The sequence below is a fragment of the Oncorhynchus gorbuscha genome, linkage group LG03 (assembly GCF_021184085.1).
Source record: "Oncorhynchus gorbuscha isolate QuinsamMale2020 ecotype Even-year linkage group LG03, OgorEven_v1.0, whole genome shotgun sequence".
Lineage (NCBI taxonomy): Eukaryota > Metazoa > Chordata > Actinopteri > Salmoniformes > Salmonidae > Oncorhynchus > Oncorhynchus gorbuscha.
In genome coordinates this window covers 93,578,509-93,591,379 of record NC_060175.1, presented here as the reverse complement: position 1 = coordinate 93,591,379, position 12,871 = coordinate 93,578,509, and the positions used below count along the sequence as shown (strand labels likewise).

The window sequence follows — 12,871 nt, the reverse complement described above, 5'->3', positions numbered from 1 at the left end:
CGCTAGTGATGGAAGCCTTGTTCTACCCTGGCTGAGAGGTACACCCTGAACAACGCTAGTGATGGAAGCCTTGTTCTGCCCTGGCTGAGAGGTACACCCTGAACAACGCTAGTGATGGAAGCCTTGTTCTGCCCTGGCTGAGAGGTACACCCTGAACAACGCTAGTGATGGAAGCCTTGTTCTGCCCTGGCTGAGAGGTACACCCTGAACAACGCTAGTGATGGAAGCCTTGTTCTGCCCTGGCTGAGAGGTACACCCTGAACAACGCTAGTGATGGAAGCCTTGTTCTGCCCTGGCTGAGAGGTACACCCTGAACAACGCTAGTGATGGAAGCCTTGTTCTGCCCTGGCTGAGAGGTACACCCTGAACAACGCTAGTGATGGAAGCCTTGTTCTGCCCTGGCTGAGAGGTACACCCTGAACAACGCTAGTGATGGAAGCCTTGTTCTACCCTGGCTGAGAGGTACACCCTGAACAACGCTAGTGATGGAAGCCTTGTTCTGCCCTGGCTGAGAGGTACACCCTGAACAACGCTAGTGATGGAAGCCTTGTTCTGCCCTGGCTGAGAGGTACACCCTGAACAACGCTAGTGATGGAAGCCTTGTTCTGCCCTGGCTGAGAGGTACACCCTGAACAACGCTAGTGATGGAAGCCTTGTTCTGCCCTGGCTGAGAGGTACACCCTGAACAACGCTAGTGATGGAAGCCTTGTTCTGCCCTGGCTGAGAGGTACACCCTGAACAACGCTAGTGATGGAAGCCTTGTTCTGCCCTGGCTGAGAGGTACACCCTGAACAACGCTAGTGATGGAAGCCTTGTTCTGCCCTGGCTGAGAGGTACACCCTGAACAACGCTAGTGATGGAAGCCTTGTTCTGCCCTGGCTGAGAGGTACACCCTGAACAACGCTAGTGATGGAAGCCTTGTTCTGCCCTGGCTGAGAGGTACACCCTGAACAACGCTAGTGATGGAAGCCTTGTTCTGCCCTGGCTGAGAGGTACACCCTGAACAACGCTAGTGATGGAAGCCTTGTTCTGCCCTGGCTGAGAGGTACACCCTGAACAACGCTAGTGATGGAAGCCTTGTTCTGCCCTGGCTGATGGAGGTACACCCTGAACAACGCTAGTGATGGAAGCCTTGTTCTGCCCTGGCTGAGAGGTACACCCTGAACAACGCTAGTGATGGAAGCCTTGTTCTGCCCTGGCTGAGAGGTACACCCTGAACAACGCTAGTGATGGAAGCCTTGTTCTGCCCTGGCTGTACACCCTGGCTAGTGATGGAAGCCTTGTTCTGCCCTGGCTGAGAGGTACACCCTGAACAACGCTAGTGATGGAAGCCTTGTTCTGCCCTGGCTGAGAGGTACACCCTGAACAACGCTAGTGATGGAAGCCTTGTTCTGCCCTGGCTGAGAGGTACACCCTGAACAACGCTAGTGATGGAAGCCTTGTTCTGCCCTGGCTGAGAGGTACACCCTGAACAACGCTAGTGATGGAAGCCTTGTTCTGCCCTGGCTGAGAGGTACACCCTGAACAACGCTAGTGATGGAAGCCTTGTTCTGCCCTGGCTGAGAGGTACACCCTGAACAACGCTAGTGATGGAAGCCTTGTTCTGCCCTGGCTGAGAGGTACACCCTGAACAATGCAGTTGATAAACCCTACAACGTGGTCAGGCTGAGATATAAATAACATCCTGGAGCTACCAACTGTTGCAACATTAATACACAAGCAAGTGTGTCACAGTGTGTGTGTGTTTGTGTGTGTGTGTGTTTAAAGAAATAAGTAAGTTGCACAACTGAATGCATTCAACCAAAGTGTATCTTCTGCATTTAACCCAACCCCTTGAGAAGATGCAGACCGCCACATAGTAAATCCAAATAAAAACACATTTTCTTCATATACTCAACAATCTAACAAGATATTTGCTAGTCTTAACAAAATTAAAACAAATAAATATCAGGAAATCTTGCAACAAAGAATATATACCTTACCAACACCAGACTATTTTAAATCATTGTCTTATATTTGCAACTCCTATGTTGATTAAGATTCAGTTTTCAGTCATACAAAAGTTGTTTAGTTCCCAAACAAGTCTTAATTGCTGTAAACAAAGCAGTAAGTGTATTCCTAGTCCTCCTCCTCCATGGCATTGCCCAATGTTGGGACAGTTCAGTTTTCTGAATCCAAATGTCAATTATCTCCCTCTCCTTTGGGCCCATCCAGTCTGAGATCCACATCGTTCCTTCCCAGTGTAAAGAGACTGACCACAGCCAAGAGTGCAGCTAGCATCAAAACAGCACAACCACCAAACATATGCCTGGTTCCACTACCGCCCTCGCCCCCTCCGGTCCCCGACACCTCCCTGTGGAGCGCCAGTAGCCCCAGACAGGCCAGAAGGTGCAGAGGCAGCCTGAACCAGACCAGCACCCCAGCCCTCTTCTCCTCTGGGATCACCCTCCCATGGAGGAAGCTGACAGCAGGGAAGTAGAGGCCACTGGCCAGCTCCAGCAGCAGGAAGGCCAGCAGGGACTCGCGGGATCTGGGCTGGCCCGGTGCAGTGGAGAAGATGAGCATGAAGGAGGAGAAAAAGGCAAGCAGCATGGAGAAGCAGAGCAGGTGCCCAGGCTGAAGGCGGTAGCGGGTGGAGGTGGCCAGGCGGTAGAGCAGGGACCCCGCCATACTGGCTGCCATCATACAGGAGAAGACCATGCCCAGCGGAGGGCCATAGGGGTCCAGGACAGGGGTCCACAGGAAGATGAATATATAGAGGACACTCTCAAATAGAGCCTGGACTCCTCCTAGAAGTATCACCCGTCTGTCTGATAAGAGACAGCGGAGCCCTTCCTGACAGCCGCGCCAGAACCGGGCCCGTGCAGAAGCCCGGGCCAGAGGTGCTGAACTAGAAGGACCGAGCAAGGGCTTCTTGTTGTCCCCTTCCAGGCTTCCATCCTTCTCCTCCAGGCCCCAATCAGTCAGCACCACCCAGCCACAGGCCCCAAGGCAGGGCACGGCCAGGAGGAAGGGCGCCACAGGCCCCAAGTGGAGCCACTCAGCCAACATGTTAGCCACCAGCCCAGCCCCCATCGCTAGCCCGTGGTTCCAGCTAGCAGCCTTGGTGAAGGTACTGGGGATCCATTCTTTAGGGAAGTCGTGGACGTCAACATGTCGGTGCACGTACCAGGCATGGAAGGCTGTGGAGAGCAAAGAGGTGGACAGGCCTCCTAGCACGCGACCCAGGATCAGGACAAAGTAGTCACGGGACAGCTTGGTGAGGCAACAGGCTGAGTAGGCCACGCAGAAGAGCAGGCAGGTCCGTCTCCGCCCCAGGACCTGAATTAATTAATACACATTTTAAATAAATAGTTACCTCAGTCGTAGCAGTTCAACAACATATACATTGTAAAAAGTCTAACGCAGTATTTCCCAATCCTGGTCCTGGGGACCCAAAGGGGTTCACATTATGGTTTTTGCCCTCATCATCATCATGGTTTCTGCTCATCAAGTCTTTGATTATTTGAATCAGGTGTGTTAGTGCCAGGGCAAAAACAATACTGCGTACCCAGGACCAGGACCAGGAAACAATGGACTTATTTTTATTGGCTCTCTGATCATCGGTTCTCGGACTAACAGGCTCTGAGACAGCTTCTACCCCCAGGCCATCAAACTGCTGAACGGCTAACGCTAGCTGTCTACCTGCTCAGACATGCATCTTAAAGACTATTTACATGGACTCTCCACACAGTCAACCCTGACACACAAGCGCACAAACAGTCAACCCTGACACACAAGCGCACAAACAGTCAACCCTGACACACAAGCGCACAAACAGTCAACCCTGTTCAACCTTCCCAAGTTCTCTACGTCACCCCCCTCCTCCGTTCTCTCCACTGGCTTCCCCACACAAGCGCACAAACAGTCAACCCTGACACACAAGCGCACAAACAGTCAACCCTGACACACAAGCGCACAAACAGTCAACCCTGACACACAAGCGCACAAACAGTCAACCCTGACACACAAGCGCACAAACAGTCAACCCTGACACACAAGCGCACAAACAGTCAACCCTGACACACAAGCGCACAAACAGTCAACCCTGACACACAAGCGCACAAACAGTCAACCCTGACACACAAGCGCACAAACAGTCAACCCTGACACACAAGCGCACAAACAGTCAACCCTGACACACAAGCGCACAAACAGTCAACCCTGACACACAAGCGCACAAACAGTCAACCCTGACACACAAGCGCACAAACAGTCAACCCTGACACACAAGCGCACAAACAGTCAACCCTGACACACAAGCGCACAAACAGTCAACCCTGACACACAAGCGCACAAACAGTCAACCCTGACACACAAGCGCACAAACAGTCAACCCTGACACACAAGCTCTCACAGACAACCCTGACACACAAGCACACAAACAGTCAACCCTGACACACAAGCACACACAGTCAACCCTGACACACAAGCACACACAGTCAACTCTGCTGTTCTATTTATATACTATTTTACTCAATTGCCCACCCAAGACACCATTGACTTCATATTTCTAAAGTCACACTTGACATAGCACATTCATAATTTATACTGTATCAGTTTTATTACTAAAATGCATACCACTTTCTTCTACTACTTGTTATTTTTTTAAATTTAAATTTGTATTATATTGATACTGCACTGTTGAGGGAGCTTGCAAGTAGGCATTACAATGCATCATTTATACCTGCAGTAAACGGTGTACTTGATGAATAAACTTATTAGATCATTTTAATTTTATTTATTTACATTGTGGTCCTGGTTATTGTTACCTGAGGAAGCCAGCTAGCCACAGGGGCAAACAGCACACAGGAGGCCAGGCCAACGACATACAGGATGGCTATCTGGGACTCCAGGAAGCTGTAATGGCGGTAGAGCTTGTAGAGGTATGGCCCCTGCAGCCAGTCAGCCGACAAGGCTAAGAGGTAGCCTCGGAGGAACACGGTCTGGAACCTACGGAAGGCAGGGTTGGTGCCCATGGCAGAGGGGGTGGGTTGAGGTGGGGTGAGGCGACGTGCCGTTAGCTCCAGTCCGACACATAGCACTAGTAGGACCACCATGGCCAGGTAGGCTGTCACCAACATGATGGGTTTGTCCAAGTGTGACTGTTAGGGGCGGGGAGGTCTCTTCACTCTTGTCTTATCCGTTGTGGCTCAGTCAAAGGCTGTGGAGACAGAGACTCTATTACTAACGGCACCATAAAGACAGTTATTGTGAATATCTACCAGCATAAATAACTTAAAGCCAAGTTCTGTAAACGTGGCGTCCATACTAGCTATCTAAAGAAGATGTTTGTTTAGGGTTGTCATCTCATCTGGATACTGCTGCATGAGAGGACTACAAATCAAATCAAAGTTTATTGGTCGTGTACACAGATTTCCAGGTGTTATGCCACCATTAGGTCATGTCGGAAACTCGGGACCTCGGAGTTCAAATGAATGTAAGTTATTTGCGTAGAGCTTCCCATTGGTTGATTCTGATACCACTCTCCCGCCAAGGTTAGCAAGTCAGAGATGTCAGAGTTTCCGACATGACGTGAACGAGGCAGCAAAATACTTCCCTGGTTTGAGAGTTTCAAAGGCTTCAAATTAAACTAAAGATCTGGCAGGTAGCAACCTTCTTCAATGTACATTTTGTAAGTTTGCTTCCAAAAGATAGCTAAACAGCTAGCATAAGCTTGGCAGATAACATTAGTAGCTCTGGTCCAGGCCAATATGTCCGGATGATTTTCTTCAACAGCCTGCATCTTTCCATTCATCCCACGGAGGAATTTGTTACTAGAGTGCTGACTAAAAGCCGATTTATGCTTGTTCCGCAAAATATGGTCCAGAGGCTCCTTACGGAGGGTGTGACAATTGCGGAGCCAGGGGCACACTCGGATAGCCAGGAGCACACCACAACATCATTTACAAATGAAGCATGCGTGTTTAGTGAGTACACCAAATCAGAAGCAGTAGGGATAACCAGGGATGTTCTCTGTTTAGTGAATCCACCAAATCAGAGGCAGTAGGGATGACCAGGGATGTTCTCTGTTTAGTGAGTCCACCAGACCAGAGGCAGTGACCAGGGAGGGATGACCAGAGGCAGTAGGGATGACCAGGGATGTTCTCTGTTTAGTGAGTCCACCAGACCCAGTAGGGATGACCAGGGATGTTCTCTGTTTAGTGAGTCCACCAGACCAGAGGCAGTAGGGATAACCAGGGATGTTCTCTGTTTAGTGAATCCACCAAATCAGAGGCAGTAGGGATGACCAGGGATGTTCTCTGTTTAGTGAGTCCACCAGACCAGAGGCAGTAGGGATGACCAGGGATGTTCTCTGTTTAGTGAATCCACCAAATCAGAGGCAGTAGGGATGACCAGGGATGTTCTCTGTTTAGTGAATCCACCAAATCAGAGGCAGTAGGGATAACCAGGGATGTTCTCTGTTTAGTGAGTCCACCAGACCAGAGGCAGTAGGGATGACCAGGGATGTTCTCTGTTTAGTGAGTCCACCAAATCAGAGGCAGTAGGGATGACCAGGGATGTTCTCTGTTTAGTGAGTCCACCAGACCAGAGGCAGTAGGGATGACCAGGGATGTTCTCTGTTTAGTGAATCCACCAAATCAGAGGCAGTAGGGATGACCAGGGATGTTCTCTGTTTAGTGAGTCCACCAGACCAGAGGCAGTAGGGATGACCAGGGATGTTCTCTGTTTAGTGAGTCCACCAGACCAGAGGCAGTAGGGATGACCAGGGATGTTCTCTGTTTAGTGAGTCCACCAGACCAGAGGCAGTAGGGATGACCAGGGATGTTCTCTTGAGAAGTGTGAATATTGGACACTTTTCCTGTCTTGCTAAGAATTCACAATGTAACGAGTACTTTTGGGTGTCACGAAAAAGTTGAGTAAAAAGTACATTATTTTCTTTAGGAATGTAAAAGTAAAAGTTCTGAAAAATATAAATAATTAAGTACAGATACTACTTAAGTAGTACGTTAAAGTATTTTTTACTGAAGTACTTGACACCAATGGCCCTGAATCACTATGACAGCGCCCTGAAGTGCAAGAAGTTTGAACGGTCTGACTTCTGCGGCGACCGCGTCGCTGTAAATTCTAGATGTTGGATTGACCATGAAATCGGCTAGAACATTTCTCTGTCTGTGCAAACTGTTGTTTCTCCAAAATGAAAAAAATAATAGAGTTGAGCGTTGGATCTGCACCACGAGATGCAGCAATGAATGTCTATTCCATTCTGGATGCATCCACGTGCATTTAGCATCTGACGGATGTGTGAACTACAGCTATTCTGGCGACATACAGAGAAAAGTTAGTCAGCACTCCAGCAACATCTTTACTTTGGTGAGAAACAAAAGTATATTGAAGTCTGTTAACTAAACAAAATGGTGGAGAAAAAAGGTGAATAGGGTTCGTCAACTTGTAGTCTTAAAACCCCCAAATGAGTTACCTCTGGTTCGTCATCAGTATGAAGTGCTGAGTGATTAATAACAAAAAACAACAACTCAATGTTGGTTAAACAACTAATTGACCGACATCAGTTCAAGTACTCCATTTAGTTTTTTTTTTGTGTGTGAGCCCAACGTGCCATTTCTCTAGAGAGAAATCTAATAATTGACAGAAATCAAGTCAATAACTATGTGGGACTCTGGGCTGAAGGGAGTTGTAAGTTTCATTAAGCAAATATTCAACCTAGTTCAGCACAGAAACGTAGTAATTAACTACAATGACCATAATCCATTGCACCTGTTTTTCCAGGCTCAGACTGAGATGGATGGTGAGATACACACAGACCACATAAGATAGACATGTTCACAACGACAAGAGAGAGGGATAGAGACTGTTCGTGAATGTAGATTTAGATTATTCTTATTTTGTCAGACATCTTTGCAGCATGCTTGGGCAGGCAAGCCTAGCTAAATAGAATGACTAAAGGCAGTACAGTATGGAAAACACAGAACGTTGTCTGGCTTCTACTGCCTGAGCAGAGATGATGACTTTAAGGAATTCTAAATAATAAAGTCATCAAATAAAACTAAGTAAGATACACATCTGAAATATGATTATTTCGGTACAGTATGAAGCACGGCTCATCATAATGTCTGGAACGGCATCAAACCATGTGTTTGATACCATTCCACTGATTCTGCTGCAGCCATTACCACAAGCCCATCCTCCCCAATTAAGGTACCACCTACCTCCTGTGGTTTGAAGATAAGCTAAAACTGCTTCTCCAATATGGTGACGTTGGCTAGCTAAGCTCATGTGTAGAAACACGTCGTCTCACGCTGAACTGCGCATGTGCAGGCGGTCAAATCAAAGACACTCCTTCAATATAGTTATTTTTGACGAAAATGAAAACATGTCAGTTTGTCACCTTCACGAGTTTGGAGTAACTGACTCATTGTCATCGAACAATGAGTCAGATCGATATCTGTCTCCAAGAACACTAAGGTAACATGTCTAAATCACTACCCCGTAGCACTCACATCTGTAGCCATGAAGTGCTTTGAAAGGCTGGTCATGGCTCAAATCAACACCATGATCCCAGAAACCCTAGACCCACTCCAATTTGCATACCGCCCCAACAGATGATGCAATCATTATTGCACTCCACAATGTCCTTTCCCACCTGGACAAAAGGAACACCTATGTCAGAATGCTATTCATTGACCACAGCTCATCGTTCAACATCATAGCGCACTCAAAGCTCATCACTAAGCTTAGGACCCTGGGACTAAACACCCCCCTCTGCAACTGGATCCTGGACTTCATGACGGGCCGCCCCCAGGTGGTACGGGTAGGTAATAACACATCCGCCACGCTGATCCTCAACACAGGGGCCCCTCAGGGGTGCGTGCTCAGTCCCCTCCTGCACTCCCTGTTCACTCATGACTGCACAGCCAGGCACAACTCCAACACCATCATTAAGTTTGCCGATGACAACAGTGGTAGTCCTTACCGACCAAGACGAGACAGCCTATAGGGAGGAGGTCAGAGATCTGGCCGTGTGGTGCCAGGACAACAACCTCTCCCTCAACATGATCACTGACAAAAGAGATGAGTGTGGACTACAGGAAAAAGAGGACCGAGCACACCCCCATTCTCATCGACGAGGCTGCAGTGGAGCAGGTTGAGAGCTTCAAGTTCCTTGATGTCCACATCACCAACAAACTAACATGGTCCAAGCACACCAAGACAGTCATGAAGAGGGAAATACAAAGGAGACTGAAAATATTTAGCATGGGTCCTCTGATCCTCAAACGGTTCTACAGCTGCACCATCGAGAGCATCCTGACTGGTTGCATCACTGCCTGGTATGGCAACTGCTATGCCTCCGACCACAAGGCACTACAGAGAGTAGTGCGAACAGCCCAGTACATCACTCGGGCCAAGCTTCCTGCCATCCAGGACCTCTATACTAGGCGGTGTCAGAGGAAGGCCCCAAAAAATTGCCAAAGACTCTAGCCACCCTAGTCATAAACCGTTCTCTCTGCTATCGCACGGCAAGTGGTATAGGAGCGCCAAGTCTAGGTCCAAGAGGCTTCTAAACAGCTTCTACCCCAAAGCCATAAGACTGAACACCTAATCAAATGGCTACCCAGACTATTTGCATGCCCCCCTCCCTTTACACCACTGCTACTCTGTTGTTATCATCTATGCAAAGTCACTTTAAGAACTATCTACATGTACATATTACCTCAACTAACCGGTGCCCCCCGCACATTGACACTGTACCAGTACCCTGGTTGCCCCCCTTGTCCTGCCCACTATGACTCATTTGTGGTGCAAGACTCCAGGATGTTTGGATTCGACTCCAAATCCGACTCCTGTGATTGGAGTCGACTCCCAAAACACACAAACGGATGCGCACAAACATACACACCATCTCATTATTGCAATCCTATTAGGAAGACTACATTTGCATTCTAGAGGACTGATATGAGCATGAGGCTGCCCATTTTGTTTGAATATATAAGGTGATGTGTAGAAACTGGAATATTTCCGCTGTGTGCAGCCTTGGCGGATCCCATGTCATGCGGCACACACTATTCTGATAAACCTATTCTTTGCCATGTTACAGCCCTATTGGACGGATATTACTACTAGGCATTGGCTTTCTAACTATTTTCCAAGCATGTGCGTTATTCCAGAGGCCAATTCACACAGGATTAATATTTACAAACTGCCTCCCTGTAATTATTATTATTATTTCAAATGGACTCTTATGACGGGAGCCTGGAGGCGTTTATTGTAGACCTGCAGATATTTCGTTAATTTCAACGTCATGTCCACACGATAATACGCTACACTGATAACTCGTGCTTGGCTGCCAAATGTATAGGTCTCCCCATAATATGTAAATGTATAAAGTGTTATCATAAACATGATTTTAGCGATCCATCCATGATAGACGTTATTCCCAATAACAATGTACCACATCCTGCTGATTTGAGCTACTGAACCGTATTTCCACTTGACTGTGTTTACGGATGAGAAAGTGAACTTGCCATTTCCAAAATGTTTAGCGGGGATGCTATTTTGCGATCTACTGCCTAGGTAGGACAGGGCTCTTACAACCCTGTTCGTAGAGAGCTACCATCATGTAGGGTTTCACTTCAAAACGAATCGAGCGCATCTGATCTAATAATTAGCTGGTTTATAAACTTAATCGGGGTAGTTACAACTGGCGTTGGAGGAGAAGCCTACATGAAAGAACAGGGTTGGAGAGCCTTGACCTAGGACATCGATAGCTAGACATGGTTTCATTAAATAAGATCATTTAGCCAAATGCATCAGTTGAATTGGGCCTATGTTTGGCTAACTTCAATTCACCTGTTCCCCTTCGCTGGCACTATTAAGAATAGCTTAGCCATACTCATTTATAGCCTAATATATAGCCTTACTTGAATATACTTTTGGTGAATTTAGAAGTCATTGATTGATAGATGACCAAGATACAGACTATGAGCACGGTTCTGACTTTCTCTCTGCCTGCTCCAATCCTCTTTCTCTCTGCCTGTTCCCCTTTCTCTTCTCCATGAAAAACGCTAGTGTGTCTTTGGTCTATTGCGTGTAGAATATCTCAGCCTTTTCATTGATAACCCCTACTTTAGTGAATTTGCGCGAGACATTACAAAGCCAGTAAATTGCGATAGCCTACCGTACATCTTTTGATAACCGATGCACGGTTCTGCCAGGTGGCAGACAGGCCAGGCTGTGCCCCTCCCACCTCTCTCCCTTTCTTTGCTGTGAAAGATTCGACAGTTTGTGATATGCTTACCATCTTGTTTGATACATACTCCATGACACTTTAAAATTAATGTAGGGGTTAAAAGTTATTTAACTACGAGTAAGAAGAGGAGATAGCTCCGACAAACCGTGTCCTACAACGTCCTAATTTCACCACCTATTTCCGGGTTCTGATTTCAGTTTCACCACTTGGGGGCAGCCTTTCTTTTTCTATCCCGATTGTGCATGACCCATCTCTGCACTTGCAGTTGAGTCGTCATTAGTTACCCCAGTCACAAAGTCGTAAACCTTTAAACAATTTATCTTCTTAAAATGTGATATTTAAACCTAATCTTAACCACACTACTAACCTTATGGCTAACCCCCTATCCTTAAATTAAGTGTTAAAAGCACATTTCTTTTCATGAATTTTCACGAGCAATTTTGACTTTATGGCTTTGGTAACTACTGGAAACCTTGCAGTTTCCCAATATTGGATTTAAGGAGCCTAACGTTACACCTTCCAAGGACTTTCTTATATGTTCTGTTTAAAGGGTGAATTGTCTCTGGAAGCCAAAACAGCCAAATACTCCATCTAAACGTGAATCGATTATCAATTGCAGTACAGTTATAAAAACATAAATCCCTTTACTTTCATATCAAATCACAATCTTTTCACGAATGCAAAATACAATTTTACTGGACACTGTTTTAACTGGTTTTACCACAGTTGCAGCCAATGGTATTTTTCAGTGACATCAAGTTTGTGGCATCTGTCAGTGTTCAGAGAAGCAGATAGCTAATTTGCATAGGCAGTCTACTCTGCAGTCTGTTTTCCGTGAACAAGCTCTGTAGTAACATGGACATATGGCTGTGTGGGAACCCTATAAAGTTGTGTATCAATTAAATCAATTATTTATTGCTGTTATGAAATATAAGGTCCTTATGCATAACTGCGGAAAGTGGGGGTGCTGTAGCACCCCCTGAAAAATCAGATTGCAAAAAATATATAGGTGTAACACTGGGCATTTATTCGTATTAGCAGACCGATATAGACTTCTCTAGCAGAGGCCATTTTTTTGCAGCATCTCTGCTTTTGCTAAAAAAGGTAGTAGTATAATTAAGAAAAGTATCTTGCAGGATTCAATAGTTGGAATTGTAAGAGTTGTTGTCCCTGTCTCTTTCTCTGTGATCAGCATTCTAAATGGAATCCAGAAAGAACCAAACCCTGTCTCTTTCTCTGTGATCAGCATTCTAATGGAATCCAGAAAGAACCAAACCCTGTCCCTTTCTCTGTGATGACATTCTAATGGAATCCAGAAAGAACCAAACCCTGTCTCTTTCTCTGTGATGTCATTATAATGGAATCCAGATAGAACCAATCCCTGTCTCTTTCTCTGTGATCAGCATTCTAATGGAATCCAGAAAGAACCAAACCCTGTCTTTTTCTCTGTGATGTCATTATAATGGAATCCAGAAAGAACCAAACCCTGTCTCTTTCTCTGTGATGTCATTCTAATGGAATCCAGAAAGAACCAAACCCTGTCTCTTTCTCTGTGATGTCATTCTAATGGAATCCAGAAAGAACCAAACCCTGTCTCTTTCTCTG

At 46.4% G+C, this 12,871-nt stretch overlaps 1 protein-coding gene across 2 annotated transcripts; it reads right to left on the bottom strand.

Moving 5' to 3' along the window:
- Positions 1 to 1,279: 1,279 nt before the first annotated feature.
- Positions 1,280 to 11,452, bottom strand: LOC124032261 (molybdate-anion transporter-like). 2 transcript variants are annotated; one of them, XM_046344521.1, is made up of 3 exons: positions 11,315 to 11,452; positions 4,812 to 5,203; positions 1,280 to 3,321 (listed from the first exon to the last, which is right to left on the bottom strand). In XM_046344521.1, the coding sequence occupies exons 2-3, from the start codon at positions 5,121 to 5,123 to the stop codon at positions 2,182 to 2,184; spliced, it is 1,452 nt and encodes a 483-aa protein (XP_046200477.1). In that variant the 5' UTR covers positions 5,124 to 5,203; positions 11,315 to 11,452; the 3' UTR covers positions 1,280 to 2,181. The 2 variants fall into 2 exon arrangements, with proteins under 2 accessions (XP_046200477.1, XP_046200478.1); XM_046344522.1 differs by lacking the exon at positions 11,315 to 11,452 and adding an exon at positions 11,195 to 11,301.
- Between the last annotated feature and the right edge of the window lie 1,419 nt (positions 11,453 to 12,871).